Genomic DNA, 23,964 nt, shown 5'->3' with positions numbered 1-23,964 from the left:
GTTTCGTGACCTCATCCAGCTCCCTTTAAGGAAACTCCCTTTGACTGGAGTGCTTTGAGAGGGTTTTTGTGTCTCACAGTCAGCCACCTCTGGTGGCTCCGAGGAGGAAGGAAAGCTGGGAGGGTGGGGTCAGCTACCTGGCTGGTCTCTGAGGACAGCACCCAGTTGTCCCTGGCCACGAGCATCTTCAGGGAGGAGACGTTGTTGTAGCTCAGGTACACCTGGACAGAGCACACAGAGAAGCCTCAACTTCCGCCTTCCTCGGGGCTCCGTGCCGGGCTGCGCTGGGGCGGGGAGAGGAAACTGGACGTGAAGGAAGGGGCCCTTGGCTTTGGGAAAGGAGGCCGGGGCTTGGCAGACTCCTCCTCCTCTTGGGGCCCCAGCTCCCTCCTGCCAAGCAAAGGGACACAGGAAAGCCCTGGGCTACCTGTGCCAGTCTTGAGGCAGCAGTATCCTGTCCCCTCCGGGCCTACCTCCAAACCCGCTCACAAGAGGGGAGGATCGGGGATCCCAACGGGCCTGAGAACGGGCCGCTCAGAGCAGAAGGCCTTACCTGGTTGCTAGGGTCCCAGGGGACAGAGAGGGGCATCTCCGCCTGCTTACAGGACACAATGTACTTCCTGGGAGAGAGGGAAAACAACAACCTTGTTCCCTTGGGAGCCCATCTCTTTCCACAGACTTCACTGCTGGCTTACTGTGTGCCAGGCCCTGTGCTCAGCCCAGCGGCGTGGGAGAGACGCCTGTCTGGCCAGGGAGACTGGATGGGACACAGAAAACAGCAGCTGAGGACATACACACTCAGAGGCGGGGGCGGGCTGGGGGAAAGGTGCAGACCCCCAACACCCTTGCTAAGCGACTTCACCCTATGCCTCAGTGTCCTCAGCTGTAAAATGGGATCAGTGGTCACACCTGCCTCCTCATGGGGTCGTCACAGGGAGAACAGTGCCTGGCACATGGTAAACCCTCCACATATGCGCACTTTTCTTATTAACATCGGAGGGTGAATCCTGGTGCGTTGACAGCCCTTTCAAGTTTGTGAAGTGCTTTCACAGCAGAGTCATTCACACCTGGATTTGCTTCTTAAGCAATTGCATCTCCTCTCAGAGCCTTTCTTTCTTCATCTGCCAAACAGGCATCAGATTCAATGGGAGGAACACAAGAAGTAAATTTGGTCACACCTGGCCAGGTTCAAATTCTCATTCTGCCCATCATTCCTATCTGAGTGCCCGTGGCCACCTAATCCCTCTGTCCTCGCCTGTACAAGGGGCCAGTAAGACCACTGTGTCATGAGGCCAAGACCAGAGGCTGCCTGGATGTAAAGGCCCAGCCCAGGGGAAGCACCGAAGAAACACAAGTTCCCAGGGCCAGGGAGCAGACAGGGAAGCCCTAGAGCCGTGTCCACTCTCACCACCCGGCCCCCACTTTCCTGTCCAGGCGAATCTTCTTCCTGGCACTGGCCTCTCGGTACCGCCGCTCGCCATCCTGGGGAGAGGAGACAGACTGTGGTGCAGGAGGGACAAACAGCTTGCCCCCGCCCCCATTACTGCCTGCCCCCTTCCCCAAAGGGCCCAAGGAGACCCTCCCTGCAGCCCTAAAGTGAAGTTCAGATCTCACTGGGGCAGCCTGCACAGGACAGTGCCCCGTCGCTGAGCTCCAGCCCCAGCTTCCCCTGAGGCTCCCTGAGTGACTCTGGGAACACCACCTGCCCTCACTGTACCTGCTTCCTCCTCCGTAAAAGGGGATCCCCAAAGGGCACTTACAATGCTAAGAACCCACATTTATTGAGAACTTGCTATGGGCAGACATGCTTCTGAAGTGTTTTCCATGCAAAACTGCATCTAAACATTATTGGCACTAGTACTATCCCCAATTATTTTATTTCATTTCATTTCATTTTATTATTTTAATTGCCTGCGCTGTGCGGCTTGCGGGATCTCAGTTCCCCCACCAGGGACTGAACCCGGGCCACGGCAGTGAAAGCCCAGAATCCTAGCCACTAGGCCACCAGGGAACTCCCAGTACTATCCCCATTTTACAGAGGAGGAAACTGAGTCACGGAAAGTCTAAGTGGCTCAGCCAAGGTCACAGGGCTAAGGAGTGGGGACGGGAACAGAGCCCAGACGGCCTGAACCCAGAGCCCACCCTCTGAACCACTACTTCTAACGTCTCCCGACTCGTGAACGTTAAGTGGCAAAAGCCTGAAAGGGCCTCGTGGACTGTCTACAGTCCCACCGCCTGCCAGGCTCCCTGCTCCTCCGGCCACCACCCATCCTGACTGCCCAGCTCTGGAGCGGGGGTCTTCACAGCCCATGCTCAGTCTTGTAAGGTGGGTGGGCTGGGTGGGTGACCTTCCTGGAGAGAAGGGGCAACCTCTCCAAGGTCACTCCCTGGCCCCCTAGAAGCAAGCCCGAGCCGGGCCCAAAGGAGGCACAAGGGAACATTGTTTAGAGCCAGCCTTGAACCCAGGTCCCTGACTCTCATTTCTATGCTTTTTGCTCCCCTGTCACCATGGTCAGAGCAGTTGCCACATACTCAGCCCGGAGCAAGGTCAGTATCTCCCCAACAGCCCTGCGAGGCAGGAACTGCAGATACACCCTCCTTACAGATGGGGAGTGAAAGCTCACAGAGGGCACCTGCTAGAACGTGGCCAAGGTGGGGTTCCAACCCACCTCTGACCCCAAAGCCAGTGCTCTTACAGCTCTGCAGGCTCATGAATGCCTGTTAACACCCAGCACGTGGTCTGAGTTCTTCCAGGAAGCACAGGGTGCCTTCCTTGCACAAGGAGCATCCCCGGGGGTGGGTTATACCGGGGCACTCGGGGCTGGCTGGGCCCCGGCAGAAGGACAGAGCTGGGTCCACTCCCCAGTCCTATCACCCTGGGCAGAGAGGGAGGGGGGCTGGTAGTGGGGCACTCACCCCAGGCTGGGGCCGAATCCAGGGCAGCATCTGAGGCTGGTTATCTGCATCGAGGACCACAAAGGTCATGAAGGCACTGTTGATGTGCCGCCGCTGGGTCTCGGCCTCCTGGTGGTAGGCCTCCACACACACGCCCACCTCCATGCTGAGGGGAAAGGAGGGCTGGTCTCAGCTGGAAAGACCTTCCCGAGGCCACCCCCTCCCCAACACGCACGCACACATGCACAGAGGCACACACGTACTCCTGCAGTTCCTCCCACAGCCCAGATCAGAGTCCGATGGGCAGGAAACCCAGAACTGTTCCCTTTCAACAATGTTTACAGAGTGCCCACTGCACCCCTGGCCCCATGCTTGTCACTGGGGTCACAGAAATGAATAAACCAGTCCAGTCCAGGTCCTCACGGGCTAACAGATAGGGGATGGGGCAACAAACGTCTATACAAAATACGTCACGTAAGCTGCAAAGGGTGATGGAAAGACATAAGAAAGGAGGTGGAGGGGCAGAGGCTAATTTGAGAAAATGTTCATCATACGCCTATTCACCAGCCCTCTAATAGCCGTAGCCATGCCCCTGACAGCTCGGTCGCTGCTGTTTCTGTTTCTCCGACTGTCGTTATGAATAATAAAAGAGCAGCCACCTCCATTCCCCCTCACTTAGGAAGGTCTGTGATCCCAGAATGTAGACATTATGCAGATGGGGAAATCAAGACCTAGAACAGGGCGCTAACTTGCCCAAGGTCACACAACAGTCAGGAAGGAAGAGAACCTGCACTAGGAACCAGGCCTCACGGCTCCTACCTAGTTCAGGGCTTTCCCCCTGCATGACAGTAGAATGTGTGATAGTCAGACTGTGAATAGTAAAATAATAATAATAATTTTAATAATAAGCAGCAGGAATGGCTGACCTTCACTGAACGTTTTCTCTGGCATTCTACCAGTAACCCCTCATTGAATCCTCACAGCTACGAGGTAGTTGTGGTGAGCCCCATTTTACAAGTGAAAGAAATGAGACTCAGAGGGGTTAAGTAACTTGCCCAAAGTCACACAGCTGATAAGCCATGAACCAAATTTGAACCCAGGCAGCCTGGCTCCAGATCCCTCACTTTTAACAACTACGCTATCATTGAAAATGACCAAATCTTTGAAATCACCAAAAAGCTTTCATGGGGGTATCAGAATTCATTCCAAAGGTAAGGGCTCTGGGAACTAACTGCTGTTTTAGGAAAAGGGTAGGAAAGGGTTTGATAAACAAGGGAACACTGGCAAGAGGTGGCCCTGTGACCTGAGCATCCACAGTGTGGCAGGACCAGAGACAGGAGCCGGGGAGAGAGACAGAGACACACCAAGCACATGGTGTGACCTGTGACAGCGGCAGCACAGGGCTCGGGAGGCCAGAGAAGGAACATCAGAGCTGAATCTTGGTGATGGTAAAGGGACCCAGCAGCCAGGCAGAGTTCAGATCTCATAGACCTCGTCTACAGGGGAAACAGTTCCTGCAGTTTGGCAGGAAGGTCCCTTCTTATGTCAGGAAGAGCCCTCAACCCCAAGAGGTCCCATCTCGCCCATCCCAGCCCCATACCTGTTCTTGAAAGCGTTGTTCACGATGGCCTTCAGCACCAGACGGTCCCCAACCTGGGACGGGCCCCGGAAGTGGAACATCTCAATGGCCTTCAGCGTAGGGTGGGCATGGCACAGACGGCTGGAAGAGGCAGGAGTCAGGGGGACAGACAAAGGCCTCGAGTGCTTCAGCCACTGGCTTGGGCCAGCCTTCTCCTGCTGCCCCCATCCCCAGACCCAGCCCAGAACCACACGTACCACCCTCTGGCCCACCCACTCCCACCCAACCCAGTGACAGCTCTGCCCAGAGGAAGAGAACTAAAGTCCAATATCACAGCTTAGAATACTGAGGTCTACGTGCGTAGCTGGAAAAAAGCTGAATTTGAGGTGACATAGGAAAGGGCAGGGCTTGCGGTAAACCTTTTCCTTCTAACTTTTACACCCTAGCACCTGCTTTTCCTACTATCTGGAAGCCCTCCCTTACCCAAAGCTACTCGTCATTCAAGGCCCAGATGAAGTACTCCTCCTCCAGAAAGCCTTCCCTGACTATCCACACTCTGACCGTCCTCTGAGATCTTATCACTCTCATAGCCTGGTCTGCCCAAAATAGCATTGCTTATGTACTGCGTCCACAGGTTAAACACAGAGGAGGGGCCATTGGAGCTGGTCTCTAAAGGGTGAGGAAGAATGTGCCTGGCTGAGGAGAACGTGGGTTGGGGAGGGCACTCATGGCAGAGCGAACAGGAAGTACAAAGTCATGGAGGTATGAGAGTGCCAGTTAGTGAATGTCAGTTATCATAACTATAAAAACAAGCCCCGATACTTGGAGCAGAACAAGACCTGGACTGGCACAGAGGTTATAGGAAAAGGAAGTAATTATTTCCACCTCTAGGGAGAAGGAAACAGCGAAAGAGGCTTCATGGAGGAGATGGGCAGGATTTTAGCAGACAAAGAATACTGGAGTTGGCATGGTGGGAAGCCAGCCAGGAGTGAAGGCGGGGGATGGGAGCATGGAGGATTGGAAGGGGAAAGGCAAATGGCTTGATTTGCAAGAAGTGTTAAGATCCAGGAAGCAAAAGCGAGTAGGGCCAGGGCAAGGGGAGGCCCTGGTGCCAGCCGGGGGGCTTGGCATTTCCCATGCCATGATGGGAACCACGGAAGGAATGGTGAGCTCACAGAAAATCATTCCTCTCTGGTTCTCTGGGTCTGAAAGAAGAGCCAAGCTTCTGAAGCCTTGAATGCCAGTACCAAGCTGGGGTTTCTCCCGCGGAGAGAGCTGGCCGAGTGGCCGAGGGAAGGAGGAAGAGAAAGGAGGGGAGGCACAGGCAGGCCACTTCCCTCACCTGGCTGCAATGGTGGCCACGTTCTCCATCCAGGCCATGATCTGGCCCCCGAAAGTATTGCCCTGGTGATTGGCGTGTGGGGGCAGGACCAGCTCCACACTCTCCACTCGGGTCTTCTCGGCTGGCACCATGCGACTACAGTCTCTGCTCTCCAGATCTGACCAGAGAGGCGCAGAGGGAGGGAGGCGGGGAGGTGAGAAAATTCCCAAGGGCAAACCCTCCCCATGCGCAGCCCAGGACCCCCATGCCCACCAGTCCACCCCACACAGATTCTTTTATTTATTCAGCACCAAGGAGGTGCCGTGCATCTCCCATCTCCTGGGGCGGCGGGGGGGGGGGGGGCGGGGAGAGCTCATCAGGGAAGGCCTGTGAAAGAGGTAGCCTTTCACCTGGCTTGCAGGCTGTGCAGAGATGCCACAGGCAGGGAGGAGGGGAGGTTGAAGGCCTGAGCCAAGTTCTGGAGACCAGACAGGCAGGACAGTCACAGGGAGCAACGAGGCTTTGGCTTAGCTGGAGCTGAGGGCAAGTAAAGGGACAGCACCCGATGAGGCTGAATGGCCAGCCAAGGGCCTGGATGCCAGGCTCAGGCATTTGGACTGACGCTTGGGTAGAAGGGCTGTCAAGACAGGAGGGATCTACAGGGGCTGCAGTGGGATGGATGGTTCCCGTGGGCCTTGACAACTGTAGAAAGAGCTGGGCCTGCCCAGCCACGGCCTCCGGGCCCAGCATAAATAACAGCACACGGAATTCAGAGCACAGCTCACTGCCTTCACTGGTGTTTGCTACTTCCGCCTGCTCTCTCTCCACTCTGGGCAGCTGAACCACCCTTGGTTGGTCCTAAAATTGCCTCCTTTAGGTCTCAAGGATGACTCTGCATTCTAGTGTTCCGGACATCAGTGAACAAATCCAAGGTCTCCCCTCTAGGCCTTTGCCCAGCCTGTGCCCTCTGTCAGAAAACCCTGCCTCACCTCTCCACCTGTCAAAATCCTCCCAGTCCCAAGTGGACCTTTGTGTGCTGGTACAGGACACTCTCCAAGATATGCTTTAAGGGGAGAGAAGCAAGATACAGAACAGTATGTACTGTATGTTTACTTTTGGGTAAAAAGAGAGGGCAAACTGGTAGGTAGTGTGCTTAAATATGCAGAGAATACTCTGGAAAGATGCCCCCAAATGACGAACAGTAGCTGCCTCTGGAGGGAGCCTTGGTTCTGGGGTAGAAGAGAGTCTTGCTTTTTACTCTATCTCTATGCCTACACCTATCTCTATCTACCTACCTACCTAGCTACCTATCTGTTTTTTTAAAAGTCCTAGGGTTTCAAGGCCAAGCTCAACACGACCTTCCCAAATACCTTGACTCCTAGAGACCCAAATGCATTTAGCGGATTAAAAGGGTTTTCTGTATGTCCCAGGTCCATCTTCATGGCTCCTGGGAGCTGGGCGAGATGTCCAAACGCTCCCTTTTCCCCAAAGGAACCTTGAGGCAAGAGGGCCATCCAGGCCTGAGGCCACCCATGGGTGGACACCCCAAGGAGACTCCCTTCCTCCCTCTGCTCAGTAAGGGCCCAGGACAGAGGGGGCCATGCAGGACATGGGCTGCCCTCCCCACGCACGGCGCTCACCATCCTGAATGACGCAGTTGGCCAGGAGGTCCTTGATGGTGTCTGTGTAGACCAGCCGCATGCGCCGGCGCTCGGCTGCCACGCTGTGCTCTGTCTTCTCCTCCTCGGTCCGCGGCGTGATCTGCTTCAGCTTCACCTGTGGCAGGGGGTGAGGTGGGGGGTGCTCAGGACAAGTTTCCTGGAATAGCGTGAGAGCCTGTCCCCCAAACGGCCAGCTCACGCCTGGGGCTGCTGGATGGTTACAAGTCTTGCCCCCTCTTTGTCCCCATCTTCCATCTCCCTGTTGACTGATACATCACTTTCATCCTCCAGTGTCCCTGTCCCCATCCTTGGGCAAAGGCACTGTGGATGGGGGGTGTTGACGCAGGACATGGGAGGCAATGGAGAGAACTGGAGGATCCTGGGGTGCGAGGTGCACAGGGAGAGGTGGGGAAAAGCAGAGTGGGGAGGCGCCTGGGGTTCAACCACAGCACAGGGTGGGCCTTCTTCTGGGGATTCCCTGCTGTGCCTCCACCTCTACCCCTCCACCAACCCCCAGAATCACCACGTAGACAGGCGCCCAGGTGGTCCAGCAGCATCGGGTGGTCAGGTGTAGCCACCTACCTTGGAGACCTCCCGGTGGGCCACAAAGGTGGCCAAGGCCTTGCACACACTCCACTGCTTGTCAGAGCACAGGTCCTCGGAGGCCACCTGGATGCCCACCTGGAGAGGAAGAGCAAGGTGGACGACTGAGGAGGGAGGAAACAGAGCTCACCAACCCGAGGGCCCGCAGGTGGAGACAGCAAGTCCCACCCCAGGCCTGGCCTCTGGTGCTTCTGTGTCACCTACCAAGTCCAGGGGGCTAGAGACCTGGGGTAGGTTCTGATTCTGCCCCTGGCTCCCTGGGACACCTTGAGCAAGTCACTTCCTTTCTCTGGGCCTCAGTTTCCTCATCTGTAAAATGGGAATGATGAGGCCCTCTTCCAGAGCTCACAGAGCCCCGTGCATCCCCAAAGAGTCCTCCCATTAAACCTTTAACAACCCTGCTGCATAGGAATCATGTTCCCATTCTACAATGTGCAGACAGAGGCTGTGGGAGGTAAGCTAATGGACGGAAGTCCAGCACCCTCCTCCAGACCACTGCCTTCAGGGTCAGGCACAGTGGCTATCTTCCCTGTATTCCTGAGACCACCTGGCTGCTGAAGAGAGGGTCTGAGACTAGGTGTGAAGACCCAGAAGGCTGGAAGTCAAGGCTCACATCAGAATCTACATGGCTTGGTGACCTGGGGCAAATCCCTTCCCCTCCCTAGCCTCAGTTTTCCCTTCTGTATTATGGATATTGGACATTGCCCTAGGATCCCCCCAACCCTGTCAGCTGTTTCAGAACTCTGCTGCCTCAATCGGGGCACTGTGAGTGTGAATGTGAGTGTGCCCGAGCTGGCGGCTGAGAATGAAGAGGAGGTAGAAACCCACCCACCCACCTGCTCACCTCCATACTGGAGTTGAAGGCCCGGTTCACCTTGGCCTTAATATTCACCACTTGTCCAACACTGAGGAGAGAAAAGCAGGAGGTAAGCTTTCCAAGTGGGGACAGAGGGAGAGAACAGGTGTCTCTGCTGAGAGGAACTGGCAGGAGAACATCATGGCATACGGAGCATATTCACATCTACCACGTCACTGAGTCCTCAAAGCAAACCGGCAAGACAGTGTTAGCACCTCATTCTACAGGTGGGGAAGCTGGGGCAAGAGAAGTGGCATGATGTCATTCATCTCCCCCTTTCTCCCGCTTCCCCTTGTCCAATGAATGCTCAAGCGTCTCCTTGCTCTCAGCTCAACAGTCCTTCCTAAGGAAAGCTCTCCCTACCCTCCTGGAGCCCCATAAGGTTCACCCTCCTAACACTTCTTCCAACAGATTGACCTCTGTCTCCCCCACAGTCCTTAAGCTCTGCTGGGGCAAGGATCATGTCTGTTTTGCTCACCACTGAATCTTCAAGTCCTTGCACATGGCACAAGGTAAGCCATGAATAGTGGCCTACTGAATTAATGAATTCCACAATTATTGAATGCCTACTAAGCACAAGATAACTATAAACACAGGGTAGGAAGGGAAAGAATACCTACTACGTGCCAGGTACTTTGCACGACCTCATTTGAACCTCAGAACAGGTTCGGCAGGTAGGTTTAGGGGGGACTGAGTATCAGAGAGGGTGAGCCATTTGCCTACGGTCACCCAGCTAAAGATGGACAGAGCCAGGATTCTAGACTGATTCTACTGAGCACCCTGCTCTTTCCAGCTGCAACTGTCCCTCTGGAATGACTCCCAGGTCCAGATGAACATCAGAATCCCTGAGCGAGCCACTTTGCTGCCCTGTGCTGACTTTTTTTATTATTATTATTTATTTATTTATTTATTTATTTTTGGCTGCGTTGGGTCTTCATTGCAGCGCGCAGGCTTCCTCTAGTTGCGTCCAGCAGGGCTACTACGCGTCGTTGCGGTGCACGGGCTTCTTCTTATGGTGGCTTCTCTTTGTTGTGGAGCACGGGCTCTAGGCACGTGGGCTTCAATAGTTGTGGCGCACGGGCTTAGTTGCTCCATGGCATGTGGGATCTTCCCGGACCAGGGCTCAAACCCATGTCCCCTGCATTGGCAGGCAGATTCTTAACCACTGAGCCACCAGGGAAGCCCTGACTTGTTCATTTCTGTTATTATTATTTTTTTTTAGTAGTTCTAATAGTCAGGTAGGGGACTATCACTTTTAGGAGATGCATGCTGACATATGGAGGGATGAAGTGTCATGATGTCTGCAACTTACTTTCAAATAGTTCACACAACAGTGATACTGTGGATTCCGTTCCAGACCATGGCAGTAAAGCAAATATCGCAATAAAGCGAGTCACACAATTTTTTTGGTTTCCTGGTGCATATAAAAGATACGTTTACACTATACTGTAGTGTATTAAGTATGCAATTGAAATATGTCTAAAAAGCAATATACATACCTTAATTTAAAAATACCTTCTTGGGACTTCCCTGGTAGCACAGTGGTTAAGAATCCGCCTGCCAATTGAGGGGACACAGGTTCGAGCCCTGTTCTGGGAAGATTCCACATGCCACGTAGCAACTAAGCCTGTGCGTCACAACTACTGAGCCTGTGCCCTAGAGCCCGCGAGCCACAACTACTGAGCCCGCATGCCACAGCTACTGAACCCCGTGTGCCTAGAGCCCGTGCTCCACAACAAGAGAAGCCACCGCAATGAGAAGCCTGCACACCACAACAAAGAGTAGCCCCTGCTCATGCAACTAGAGAAAGCCTGCGTGCAGCAATGAAGCCCCAATGCAGCCAAAAATAAATAATAAATAAATAAACTTATTAAAAAAAAAACTTTCTTGCTAAAAAATGCTAACCATCATCTGAGCCTTCAGCCAGTTGTAATCTTTTTGCAACAGTAACATCAAAGATCACTGATCACAGATCACCATAAAAAATATAATAATAATGAAAAAGTCTGAAATATTGCAAAAATTACCAAAATGTAACACAGAGACACTAAATGAGCCAATGTCGTTGGAAAAATGAGGTCAATAGATTTGCCTGATTCAGGATTGCCACAAACCTTCAATTTGTAAAAAAATGCAATATCTGCAAAGTGCAATAAAATGAGGTACGCTTGTATTTATCCACATACAGATAAAGCAAATTAAGCAAAGTGTTCATTATTAACTCTCAGTAGGGATGATCACAGCACTATTCAACTTTCTATAATTTTGAAAGTTTTCATAATAAAAAAGTAGAAAAAAAAAAACTTCCCTCATCCCCCAAGTAAAAATAAGTCTATTTTTTGCAGTACTAAAAAAAAGAGAAAGAAGTGTATGACCCTTCCCCTTCCTCCTCCTCCCCTCCCCCTCTCTAGCCCCCCCTCAAAGCCAAGCAGTAACCCATTTGGACTCCCAAGCTTCTCTTCCTTCCTGACTGTCCTCCATCTCACAGCTCAGGCCCAAACTGGCTCCATCCCCAGGGTCAGTGCCCAGCCTCCTTGGGGCCCCCTTCAGGCTGCTGATTTCCCAACACCCCTCCAGAGGCAGCTCCAACAAACAAATGTGACCCCTGTTCAAGCCCTTCCCCAAGACCAATTTACTAGCAGGGGACAGAGGAACATGTTAAATGACACCACAGTGATGCTAACAGCAAAACCCAGGTGATGAAGAACTCTAGAGAACAAATAACCAGGTTTTTTCAACAAATAAACTTTGGGCTTCCCTGGTGGCGCAGTGGTTAAGAATCCACCTGCCAGTGCAGGGGACACGGGTTTGAGCCCTGGTCCGGGAAGATCCCACATGCCATGAAGCAACTAAGCCCGTGGGCCACAACTACTGAGCTTGTGCTCTAGAGCCCGTGAACCACAACTACTGAAGCCCACACACCTAGAGCCCGTGCTCAGCAACAAAGAGAAGCCACCACAATGAGAAGCCCACGCACCACAACAAAGAGTAGCCCCCACTTGCCGCAACTAGAGAAAGCCCGCGCACAGCAACGAAGAGCCAACGCAGACAAAAATAAACAAATAAATCTATTTATTTAAAAAAACAAACTTCAAGAGAAGACAGAGGGAGAGGAAGCGGGGAGGAGAGGGTAGTTGGAGAGGGTGTTGTGGGGAGATGTAGGACCTAAGGGTTAAAAAAAAGACTTAAGAGGGGGCTTCCCTGGTGGCGCAGTGGCTGAGAGTTCGCCTGCCGATGCAGGGGACATGGGTTCCTGCCCCGGTCCGGGAAGATCTCACATGCCGCAGGGCAGCTAGGCCGCTGAGCCTGCGTGTCGGGAGCCTGTGCTCCGCAACGGGAGAGGCCACAACAGTGAGAGGCCTGCGTACCACAAAAAAAAAAAAAAGACTTAAGAGGGAAGTCCCTGGTGGTCCAGTGGTTAGGACTCGGCACTTTCATTGCCAGGGCCTGGGTTCGATCCCTGGGCAGGGAACTAAGATCCTGCAAGGCATGGCCAAAAAAAAAAAAACATTTAAGAGACCTAGCAACCAATTGCAACCTGATTTGCATCCTGACTTGAGCAACAAAAATAACTGTAAAGCAAAACAAAATTAAAAAACAAATTCATGAGACATTGTGGGCAAATGAATGCTGACTGGATATTTGATGTTAGTGAGAAACTGTTCATTTTCTTTAGGTGTGGTAGTGGTATTGAAATTATGTTTTAAAAAGTTCTTATCCATTAGAGATACATTTTGTGATATTTTAATTTTTTTTTAGAATTTTAATTAAATTAAATTAATTTATTTGTTATGTTTTGGCTACGTTGGGTCTTCGTTGTGGCGTGTGGGCTTTCTCTGGTTGCGGTGAACAGGGGTTACTCTTGGTTGTGGTGCGCAGGCTTCTCACTGCAGTGGTTCCTCTTGTTGCGGAGCGCAGACTCTAGGCGTGCAGGCTTCAGTAGTTGTGGCACGCAGGCTCAGTAGTTGTGGCACACAGGTTCTAGAGCGCAGGCTTAGTAGTTGTTGTGCACGGGCTTAGTTGCTCTGCGGCATGTGGGATCTTCCCAGACCAGGGCTCAAACCCGTGTCCCCTGCATTGGCAGGAGGATTCTTAACCACTGCGCCACAAGGGAAGTCCTTTGAGATATTTTTAAATGGCAAAAGCAAAAACAAACAAAAAAACCTTCTCCAGCTTTCCTCAGGTATGGTCAGGCCTTTCCTGGCCACCAATCATGCTCCAGGCCTCTCCCCAGCTTACCCTCCTTCCCAGGATCCTCTCCAGCTTTTCCCCCACCCACACCCTTCTCTTCCCAGACTCACCTCCACTCCACTGGGTCCCGCAGCGTGTCCATCCATCATGTACACACCCCACCCCAGCCTTCTCTATCCCTTGCTCCTCCAACTGCCAGATCTCGTGTTGGCAACAGAGACCCAGAGCTGGCCCGGACACGGCTCCACTGGCCTACAAATTGTCACTACACACAGTACTGGACCCAGTTCAAACACCTCCTCCAGGAAGCCACCCTTGAATACCCTCTGTGCCACTCACTATACCCACCCCCAGACATATAGGCAATGAGGCCTGTTTGTTAAGAACAAGGGCTCTGGGGCCAGACTGCCTGGCTTGTTGTATGTCCTGGGTTCTCCACCAGCTGTATGACTTGAAGCAAGTTACTTCACTTCTCTGTGCCTCCGTTTTCTCACCTGTAAAATGAGGGTACTAATAGCCACGACCTCATAGGGTTGTTCTGAGGACTTAAGTTAATTAAAAAGACATTACCAATAACGCATCAATATTGGCTCATGGTGACAGAGGTACCATATGAATGTAAGACGTTAGTAACAGGGAATCTCGGTGTGGGGTATATGGGAACTCTGTACTATCTACAGTGTTTTTGCAAATCAAAAACCATTCTAAAATAAAAGACATTTAGAAAAAGTATTACAAAGCAACCATATGCAGAGATCATTATTACCCTGGAATTCACTGCTTTGAATTGAAATTATGTTTCTCTATCTGCCTCCCTGCATTCTGGGAGCTCCTGGGGCACAGGGACTATGTTCCAGTTGAATCTGTGGACCCCAAACCCAGCACGGGCCCTGGTCCACAAGCAGTGATGAATGACTACATAAGTGGATACAGGGACTAGCCAAACTTTTTCCTTAACCACAACTCGTGGGGCACCAGGAAGTCCTGAATGAGTCCTTGGCACTTGACGTCCTAGGCACTGAGAGAGTTTAAGAGCAGACCTGGGGGCCAAAGCACTGTATGTAGCCCTGCAGCCTGTCCTGGGCAGAGGGCTCAGCATGCTCCTTGGGTCCCAGCAAAGCTGTGCAGAGACAAAGCTCAGCACAGTGTAATGAGGAGTCTTCTAACCAGTATAGACAGTTAAAAAAAAAAAAAAAAACCCAAAAAACCAGGAGGTAATGAGTTCCTCATCCCTGGGGGTACATGAGCAGAGGCTGAATGGTCCAAACTTCTGGGTCAGACTCTGCCAAGGCACCTTATCCAGGGACCTCCCTACAGTCTGATGACCAATGACCCACAGAGAATGTCCAAGCTCAAAAAGGCATTCACTGATTAAGTCTAAGCCCTTCCACTTTGAAGATAAGAAAACTGAGGACCAGAGAAAGAGACTGCCTTCCCCAAAGTCACACAGCACCCCATGATACTGCCTCAGCAGCACCCAACTCCAAGCCTGGCTGAGGGAGCTGCCAGCCACAGGGCAGCTTCCAGCCCACCGCCGTCCCAGAGACCTTGCAGACGAGACGGGTCACTGCTCACCAAAGGCTGCCCCCCCTCCATCTGCAGAGGCCCTCAGTCAGCTGAGGCAGGTTCCAGGCAGCACACAGGCTGAGCAGGCAGTAGATGGGGGAAGGGCTCTGGGCTCGTGATGGGGAGACCAGAAGGAAGGGCAGGAGGGGCCACTTACCTAATGGTGTGCTCAAAATAGATATCGTCCATGGAGGCTGTGACGCAGGGGCAGCCAGCATGCCTCTCCGCTGGCGTCAGGAGAAGAAAGCATGCGTTAGCAGCCTCCCCGTGACCCAGGCCTCTGATCAAACGTCAGACTGCCTAGCTAAGGCCTGCCTCCTCGCCCGTGCTCCCACCCTTCTTTACTTTCCTCACCGTGATTACGACACCCCGACCCTGTCTTACATATCTGGGTTTTGTCTGTCTTAGTGCCTCTCCCTCCTGCTAGACTGCATGTCACTTGAGGGCAAGGATTTTTGCCTGTCTTGTTCACTGCTGTGCCCCAGTCCTGGAGCAGCACCTGGCACGCAGGAGATACTCAATGAGCAGCTGTCGAATGAATGCATGACGACGCCATGCTATTCCACTTCCTGACCTCCTAGAGTGCCCGTACCCCTGTCCAGTCAACCTCACCCACCTTTGTCTCCTTGCCTGAGTCATTCTTCCTCTGAGGACTGTGCTCCCAGGCCTTAGTCCTTCTAGAATCCCTTCTCTGCCCCCAGGGCTGGGGCAGAGCCTCTGGTCTGTTCTCCCAGAGCCCTGCTTCCACCTCCCTTTCCCAGCTCCCATCAGACAGTGCTGGGGGGCAGTCAGTCTCCTGTCTGGCCCCCCCATCAGACTGTGAACTCCCTGTGGGCTGGAGAATACTGGGGCACCACAGGCAACAAAATGAGCTCAATCCAGCTCCACTCAACTCTACTCAATGCCACAGGCTTTGCTCACAGCCAGTCTCAGAGCAGCCACATTGAAGGCCGCGCTGTGTCAGAGCAGGGACCTTAGGTTATAGTACTCAGACCTCTGGGCGCCTCCGGGCAAGAGGCTGGGCCCGAGCAGAGCATGGAGAACTTGAAGAGGGCATCGCAGGCAGGTGGAGCAGCCTGAGCAAAGGCTGGGAGGAGGGAGGAGGGTGGCACTCGGGGACGGCAACCGTCTCTGTAAACTGGGGCCTCTCCTCTGGGTGTGTGGTGCCGGGGCTGGGAGGGCAGCTGTGCCGGGCGCGGCCTCACCGGACAGGCAGGCGGTGGTGTCAATCCATTTGAGCAGCTGCCCGACGCTCAGCTCGCCGCGCTGGTTGGTGTGGCAGGGCAGCACCAGCTGGCTCATCTGCACCTCCGTGGGGTTCCGGTAGCCCTCGTCCTCTGCCATATTGTTCTCAGTGCGTGAGGCCGACTTCCGGGATGCACGGTTGGAGAACACGGAGGCCAGGCCCTGGGAAACAGAAGAGGTGGTCAGCTTACAGCAGGGTCTCCCAGATCTGCCAGTCCCTGAGACCCCAGGGCCACCGGCCATAAGACCCCAACTCCAAGAGTGGCCACCACCTTCCAGCCCAGGGTCTCAGACCCCCAGGGGCTCTCTGGATGCCCTTATGCCCAGCTTCCTTTTGGCCAACAATTCTGTGTTAACATAACCTTGGACCCGGAGGAGGGGGCTGGGAGAGAGGGATGCAGCAGAGAACTAATTCAGCTGGTGGGCCAGCTTATTCAAATCTTGCCTCAGATTCTCCTTCATTCTGGAAAGATTCCCCCTCACTCTTCAGGGAGGCCCAGTGAGCCCTGCAGCAGTCAAGCCTGGGGATTTGCTCCTAGTTCATCCTATAAGAGCCCCTTCCTCGGGCCCCTCATTCTTCAGATGACATCAGTAGCAGCATCTCTGCTGGGTGCTCATTCGTCATCAGCTCTACTGACTGGGAGGGCTCTGGGCGGTCACTGACCAGCTGGCTAATCCCGACCAGGGCTGGAACAGCCACCAGCTGGAGAACCAGCAGAGAAAGTCCTCAAATGCATGAGTTAGAGGAGGAGTTTCTGCCCAGGGCCCAGCTTGTCTCACTCGCCAGGCAGCAGAGGTGGGGAGTGCCTAGCAGTCCCCTAGATGGGGCGGGATGAGGAAGGGCAGCCAAACTGCCGTCCTATCTCTCTCATGACACTGTGAACAGAGGTGGGGATGCCTGCCTGCATGAGAAAAATGACAGGAGGGACGGGCACAGGGGTTCCAATTTTCATGGCCAATGCCAATTGTGGTGACGATAAGTCACCGCTAACGTTTATAAAGTGCTTATTAAGTATCAGATACTCGTCTAAGCACTTTACAAGTACTAAGTCAAATGTTATCCATACAACAAACCTCTGAAAGAGGTACATTATTATCTTCATTTCAAAGATGAGGAAACTGGGACTTCCCTGGCAGTCCAGTGGTTAAAACTTCACCTTCCAATGCAGGGGGTGTGGGTTAAATCCCTGGTCGGGGGGGGGGGGCGGGGGACGGGGGGGCGGGGGTCGTGGCCAAAAAACCAAAACATAAAACAGAAGCAATATTGTAACAAATTCGATTAAAAAAAAAATAGATGAGGAAACTGAAGCCCAAGTAAGTGCCAAGCCCAGCTGTGACCCACAGAGTCTGAGGTCCTACCCATCACACTACACTGCCTGCAGGACCTCCTGGGGTCCGAGATGAGGAATCTAGGGCCCTGGATGCGGATTCAGCAGCAAAGAGTGCTGTGATCCAATGTTGACCCTGCCACTGCCGCAGGATGGGGGCAGTGACGGCTCGGGGCAAGGATGGGTCTCATTCTGGGAGTCTATACCCTTTGGATAACTCCCTTCACAAGGATCCCGTAGCTAATTCAGTCAATTCAAAACACACCGAGTTAACTTGTTTAGGTCACTGACCCTCCTAAGAGGCAGAACTGGGATTTGAACCAAGCCAGTCTGACCCAGAACAGCTTGTGGGTTCCCAGACAGGCAGCTCATTCCCAAGAGTCCCTGGGTACCAGGCTCAGTGCTAGGCACCAAAAGGAGAGAGAGGAGGGCAGCTGCGCCAGGAGCTCGCAGCCTGGGTGGGGGCCTGCGGGTGCCAGGCTGCCAGGCTGTTGCAGGCAGCTCCCAGGCCTCTGCAGTCCAAGCATCAGGACCCGTCACCATGGTAACCACTGCCAAGGCATTTCCGGCCGGGTGTGCATTGGGGGCCTGCTTGGATGTGGATGCGGGTGGCTGGCTTTCTGGGTGTGGGAGACGGTAGAGGAAGGAGGCAGGCAGACTCTGTTCACCCGCACTCTTCCCAACCCCTCCCATGGCTAGAGGTTCTGGGCAGAACATTCCAGAAAGAAGCCCTGGAGAAAGCTAGGGCAATGGGGGAGGCAAAATGCAGAGGGTAAGGGGGCAGAAGAAAAGCAGAGCATGTGGAGTTTCTGGGCGGTTCTGTATGTGCACACAGGGAAGCCCCCCCAGCACAATGTCCCTGCTTCATCAGCCTATTCTCGTCTACTGCCTCACTGGATCCTCACGAGGCAGGCAGAGGGTGAAAACCGTTTACCCCATTTTACAGATGAGGAAAGTGAGGCTGGAAAAAGCCCTAGACCAGCAGTCAGGACATCTGAATTCCAATCCTCTCTGCTTCCCACCTAGCCCATACCCACTCCTACCAGCCTCCTATTTCCTGTTGTGCAAAGCCAAAGTCCCATCCATTGGAGTCTACATGCCTGGAGGCAGGATCTTTGCCTTACCCATTTGTTCATTCATTCATTCACTCATTCATTCACCGAGCACCTCCTCTGTATTGGACTGTCCCCCAAACACTGAACATATAAGAGAAATTGGGCCAATCCTTTGCGAAGCTCCTACTCTAGTGCTTATGCTTAGAAGTACCTGGCACAGGGACTTCCCTGGTGGTGCAGTGGTTAAGAATCCGCCTGCCAATGCAGGGGACACGGGTTCGATCCCTGGTCTGGGAAGATCCCACATGCCACAGAGCAACTAAGCCCATGCGCCACAAATACTGAGACCGCGCTCTAGAGCCCGTGAGCCACAACTACTGAGCTCACGTGCTGCAACTACTGAAGCCCGCGTGCCTAGAGCCTGTGCTCTGCAACAAGAGAAGCCACAGCAGTAAGAACCCACGCACCGCAACAAAGTGTAGCCCCCGCTCGCCGCAACTAGAGAAAGCCCGTGCGCAGCAGCGAAGACACAACGCAGCCAAAAATGAATCAATCAATAAATTAAATTTTTAGGGCTTCCCCGGTGGCGCAATGGTTGAGAGTCCGCCTGCCGATGCAGGGGACACGGGTTCGTGCCCCGGTCCGGGAAGATCCCACATGCCGCGGAGCGGCTAGGCCCGTGAGCCATGGCCGCTAGGCCTGCGCGTCCGGAGCCTGTGCTCCGCAACGGGAGAGGTCACGTCAGTGAGAAGCCCATGTACCACAAAAAAAAAAAAAAAAAGAAGAAGAAGAAAATAAATAAATAAATTAATTAATTAAATTTTTTAAAAAAGAAGTACCTGGCACACAGTAGGACCTCATCAAAGGTTTGTAAAGGAATGTCTAGAGGCAGACTTGAGTTCAAATCCTAGCCCTGCCCCTCATGTGCTGTGTGATCCTGAGCAAGCCCCTCCCTCCTGAACCTCATCTGTCACTCACCAGGCAGGGGCAGGGGGAGACTGCCAGTCCTCAAGATATCCCACCCTCGATGCCAGGATTCTGGGATCTAATCCTGCAGGGCTCTGGCATGGCCAGCTGAGCTTTCCAATGAGGAAGCTAAGGAGCCCGGTTACCTGTCAGGCAGGAAATACTGTACTCTGAGCAGGGCTGAGCTCCCACCCCACTCCCCCCTGGCAAGCTAAGGAACAAGCCCCACTGTGCTGTGCTCCCACTTCCCTCAAAGAGAGGAGTGCAGAGCTCCCGGGCTGGAGCACGCGCAGGGAGGCAAAGCACAGCCTCTCAGACTCCAACTCCTTCCTTGGGCTCCAAGACAGTCTGCCACGTCAGGGCAGGCAAGGCCAGGCCTCCTTCTAATCCCATGGTGGGCAGGCATCCAGCCCGGAAGGCAGGGGCGTGTGTGGCCCAGGCAGGGTTTTGCCAATGAGGCCCCAGAGCCGAGCCATTCCTCTCAGGGCCAGTCACGGGGAGAGCAGAGGCCCTGGTCAGAGTTAGGGCCTGGGGCGGCCAGGCTGCGCCAAGACAGCTGACAGGGGGGACAGAGCCTGCACGAAGGTGGAGAGGGCATCTAAGGGCCAGGGACGTGCGCTCTCAGACGGCAGCCATGCCGGGGGCTGGCTTCCAGCTGCAACAGACCCGGCCAGATTTGATAATCCCAGACTAGGCCCCAGCCGGCTACACTGTGGTCTCTGTGTCCCTGCTCCTCAGCCAGAGGCATGGGACAGAACTGCTGGGTCAGAGCAAGAAAGGCCACTTTGCTCAATCCCTTCACACCTGGGGAAACTGAGGCACACAGAGGGAAAGGCTGGTCCTGGTAAAGCCCCCTAGGCCAGGGCTCCTTCTGGGCAATTTAACAACAGGCCACACTACAGACTTAATCTGGATTTCCTCCCTCCCCCAAGTAGCCAGTCTCAGTGACCCAACCTCCTTAAACTCTCAGTCTAGCCCCCCTGCCCTGATGTGTTCAGGCCCCCGCACTGCTCACTCACTGCGTTATTTCCACAGCCAGTCCACAGGCCTCCAGTAGCTCTCCACCTCCTTCCAGGCCTCTATGCAACACCGGAAGGATCTTTCCAAAACCCAAAGCCACCAACTAGACAACCACAACCTACAGCGTCCTGCCTTGCAGGGAGGCTGGGCCCAGTCCTTGCAACTGGGACTTCGTTCTGTGCCTTAGGACCACACAGACTTTTCTGAAGAGCAAGCCTGAGCAGGCATCTCCCCTGCTCAAGACTCCTCGATGGCTTCCTGCCGCTCTCAGGATCGAGGCCCTACTCTGTAGCTGCTGCCACTGTCCCTGCAGCTGCTCTCCCAGCTCCAGACCACGCTCGGTTCCCCAGAGCACGCTCTCACCCCACCTCCGTTCCTCTGCCACATGGGCACTGCCTCTGCCTAGGATCCCTTCACCTGCGCTACCTGCCGAGTGACTGCTTCCTCCTCCTCCCTCTTCAGCACCTCCCCCTGCCTTTTCCCCAGGGAGAGCTAGGGCCTCCCTGGCCCCCACAGCCTTACTGTCTCCACACGGCACTGACCGAGCTGTGCAGTCACTGATTCAGAGCCGCCTGCCCCAGCAGACAGGCATTCCCACAGGACAGGGATGGAGTCAGGCCTGGCACAGAACAGGTGCCAAATAAACACCTATGGGAGAGGAAAAGGGTGATGACAAGGGCGGCCTAGGAGCTGAGACTTGATGACGAGGACCATCTGAGGTACAGGGAGGACTGCAGAACAGCAGAAAGGAGACACAGGAACAGCAGGGACTCCAGTGACGGGAGTGGCCGGGGCAAAGGGAAGCAGGTGGGGAAAGTACTAGGTACCTGTTTGGGTGCAGACAGAGGGAGGGGCCAAGGAGTCCCCAGAAACCACGGAAGACCCCTGGAGAAGGGCACGGCCTACAATGATTAGTGGGAAAACGTAGAGACCAGCCAGCAGAGATATCTTAGTGCCTTCAAGAACCATCTTGAAGGACTTCCCTGGTGGCGCAGTGGTTAAGAATCCGCCTGCCAGTGCAGGGGACACGGGTTCGAGCCCTGGTCCGGGAAGATCCCACATGCCGCGGAGCAACTAAGCCCGTGCGTCACAAGTACCGAGCCTGCACTCTAGAGCCCGTGAGCCACAACTATTGAGCCCACACACTGCAACTACTGAAGCCCGCACACTCTAAGGCCTGCGTGCCACAACTACTGAGCCCGCGTGCTGCAACTACAGAAGCCCGCACACCTAGAGCCTGTGCTCCACAACAAGAGAAGCCACCGCAATGAGAAGCCACCGCACCACAACAAAGAGTAGGCCCTGCTCACTACAACTAGAGAAGGTCCACACACAGAGACAAAGACCCAAAGCAACCAAAAAAAAAAAAAGAATCATCTCAAAGAGCAGGCCTAGAGCAGAGGAGGCCCACCTACCCTGGAGGGGAGAAACTGGCCTGGGTGACCGCTCAGCTCACCCACCATGACACGGGGCTGCTCTTGGGCATCAGCCTGGCCTGGACCCAAGACTGGTTCCACAACTAACTTGTGTGACTTCAGGCAGGCTGCTCAGCCTACCTCTGTGGACTACCTACAGTTCCCTCAACTGTAAAAATGGGATTATAATACCTACATCCAGGGTCATCATGGGGATGAAGTTAAACAAGATCAAGTGTTCAAAGCTCCTAGCACACGCCTGCCACGTGGCTAACACTTATTGAGCACTTAGGTTAGCATTATAAACTGAGTTTGGGCTTCCTACAGAAATATAGCTGGGAGACACCTAAAGAGAGCTCAAACCAGACTGTCTACATAGTACTTTCTCATGTATGAGTTCACCAGAGGCTCACGGCAACCCCATGAGGAGGCAAGACCGGTAGCCGGTTTGAGAGGTTCTGTGAGACCTCAGAAAGCCAGCAATAGTGGAGCAGGGATTCAAGTGCAGGGTGCAAGACCCCGCACGGCCCTGCCCCGCCCCACTGTCCCGCCTGGCCTCTCCCCAGGGGGTGGGGACTGGAAGGCAGGCAGGCAGCAGGGAGAAGTGCCTTGGCCCACCGCCAGCCAGGCCTCATGAAAACCAGGCACTCCTGCAGCATGAGGGAGCTGCCTCAGCTGGTGCCCTGTCCCCACAAAGGTGGCTCCAGGCTCTCAGAGCGACCAGCCGCTTCCCAGTGGTTTTCTCACCAGCAAGGCAGGAGCATCTGTCAACCTCCTAAACACCCCTTCGAGTCTATTCCGTCTTCTTCCCAGAAAAGGCTCTGAGGTAGCCTGCGCATGCACACAGACTGCACACACACAGGGCTCCATGATGCAAACAGAGCTAAGGAACAAAATAAGGGAGGAGCAATTATGTTAGGAATTCAGGTGCACAAAGATGCTGCCATAAAGAACTGCAGTTGGCCTTGAGATTCCCAGTAGACAAGGCTATAAAGGACAGTAGTGGATGCACTCGGCCGTGACACCAGCTAGAGGACTGGGAGGACGTCGGTGGCCTGTTCCATAGGCTTTTGATAGTCATACATATCAGATCATACCTTCATTCTAGAAGATAAATAATGGTCTCCAGCACCCTAGGCACACATCCTCATTCTATTTCTAGCTACAGGGTGTGTTGGCACTTGACATTTTTCAAGATTTGGGGGTGAGGAAGGTAGAGAATTAAACCATTATTTTTTACTAAGCACCTCCTCTATGCCATTCATTTGGTTAGCACTTATTGAAACCTACTATGTACCAAGTTCTATGCTAGAAGCTTCCATATGTATTATTTCAGTAACTCTCATATCTATCCTACAACGCACTGTTATTCTACCCATTTTACTGATGAGGAAACCAAGGCTGAGAGCTAGTACATTGCTTCTAAACACCTGAGAAGTGACAGAGTCTAAGACAATCCCAGGGCAGTTCCCTGGTGGCCTCGTGGTTAGGATTCTGGGCTTTCACTGCCGTCACCCAGGTTCAATCCCTGGTCAGAGAACTGAGATTCTGCAAGCCACGCAGCACGACCCAAGAAAACCCACAAACAATCCCAGACCTACCAGCCAAAGCCCACATTTATATCTCTATAGCACTTCCATAGGCCTCAGAGATGGAGAAGATGGAAGAAATTCTTCCATCCGAAACTCAGAGAGGGGACGTAAACTTCCCCACGTCATACAGCCGGTCAGTGACGTTGGAGAGAACAGAGGCCAGTGCCCTGAGTCCCCACCCAGAGCCCACAGCCTGGGGTAGGCTGCTCAGGCGGTGGGCACTCCCCTTCTGACAGCCAACTCTTGTGCTCTCCCAGTGTGGACAGAGGGGGATGGGAGAGTCTCCAACCTTCTCATCTTGCCCCTGACCCTAAATCTGTTAAAGAAGGGAAGTGGGGTTGTGGGCATAATTGAAATTCTGAGCTAAGCCTGCCTCCTTTGGAGGTAGAGCTTCATGAGGCATTTCCAGTTCAGTGCCTTCCTATAAAACTGAATATAAGTGGAATTTGTATCAGCTCATCACTCCCAGGAGACGTTGGATGAATTATTTTACCTTTCTGTGCCTCAGTTTCCTCATCTGTCAAATGGAGCATTTAACTAGAGAGTCTCCAAGACTCTTTTCAACCATGAAAGTGTTTGGCTTATGGGAGGACTTTCTTGACAAGACCCACGAGGCCCCCCGGCAGATCGCCGGCCACGCCTCCAGTCTTGATCACACCCGTACCGCCAGC

General features: G+C 53.6%; 1 protein-coding gene across 2 annotated transcripts in view; it reads right to left on the bottom strand.

The window, feature by feature from the left end:
* ACOT11 (acyl-CoA thioesterase 11) overlaps positions 1-23,964 on the bottom strand; it is a 52,153-nt gene that overhangs the window by 5,082 nt on the left and 23,107 nt on the right. For both annotated transcript variants that reach the window (XM_060022550.1, XM_060022560.1), the window contains exons 2-12: positions 15,878-16,079; positions 14,830-14,899; positions 8,904-8,964; positions 8,039-8,137; positions 7,436-7,571; positions 5,817-5,973; positions 4,496-4,615; positions 2,917-3,061; positions 1,423-1,482; positions 554-616; positions 138-221 (exon numbers count right to left, since the gene is read on the bottom strand). In XM_060022550.1, coding sequence (XP_059878533.1) covers positions 138-221; positions 554-616; positions 1,423-1,482; positions 2,917-3,061; positions 4,496-4,615; positions 5,817-5,973; positions 7,436-7,571; positions 8,039-8,137; positions 8,904-8,964; positions 14,830-14,899; positions 15,878-16,079 — 1,197 coding nt within the window. The remainder of the gene's footprint in view (positions 1-137; positions 222-553; positions 617-1,422; positions 1,483-2,916; positions 3,062-4,495; positions 4,616-5,816; positions 5,974-7,435; positions 7,572-8,038; positions 8,138-8,903; positions 8,965-14,829; positions 14,900-15,877; positions 16,080-23,964) is intronic.

This window comes from Delphinus delphis, chromosome 1 (assembly GCF_949987515.2).
Source record: "Delphinus delphis chromosome 1, mDelDel1.2, whole genome shotgun sequence".
NCBI lineage: Eukaryota > Metazoa > Chordata > Mammalia > Artiodactyla > Delphinidae > Delphinus > Delphinus delphis.
Note: the sequence above shows the minus strand (reverse complement) of the source record. Positions and strands in the feature narration are given on the sequence as shown.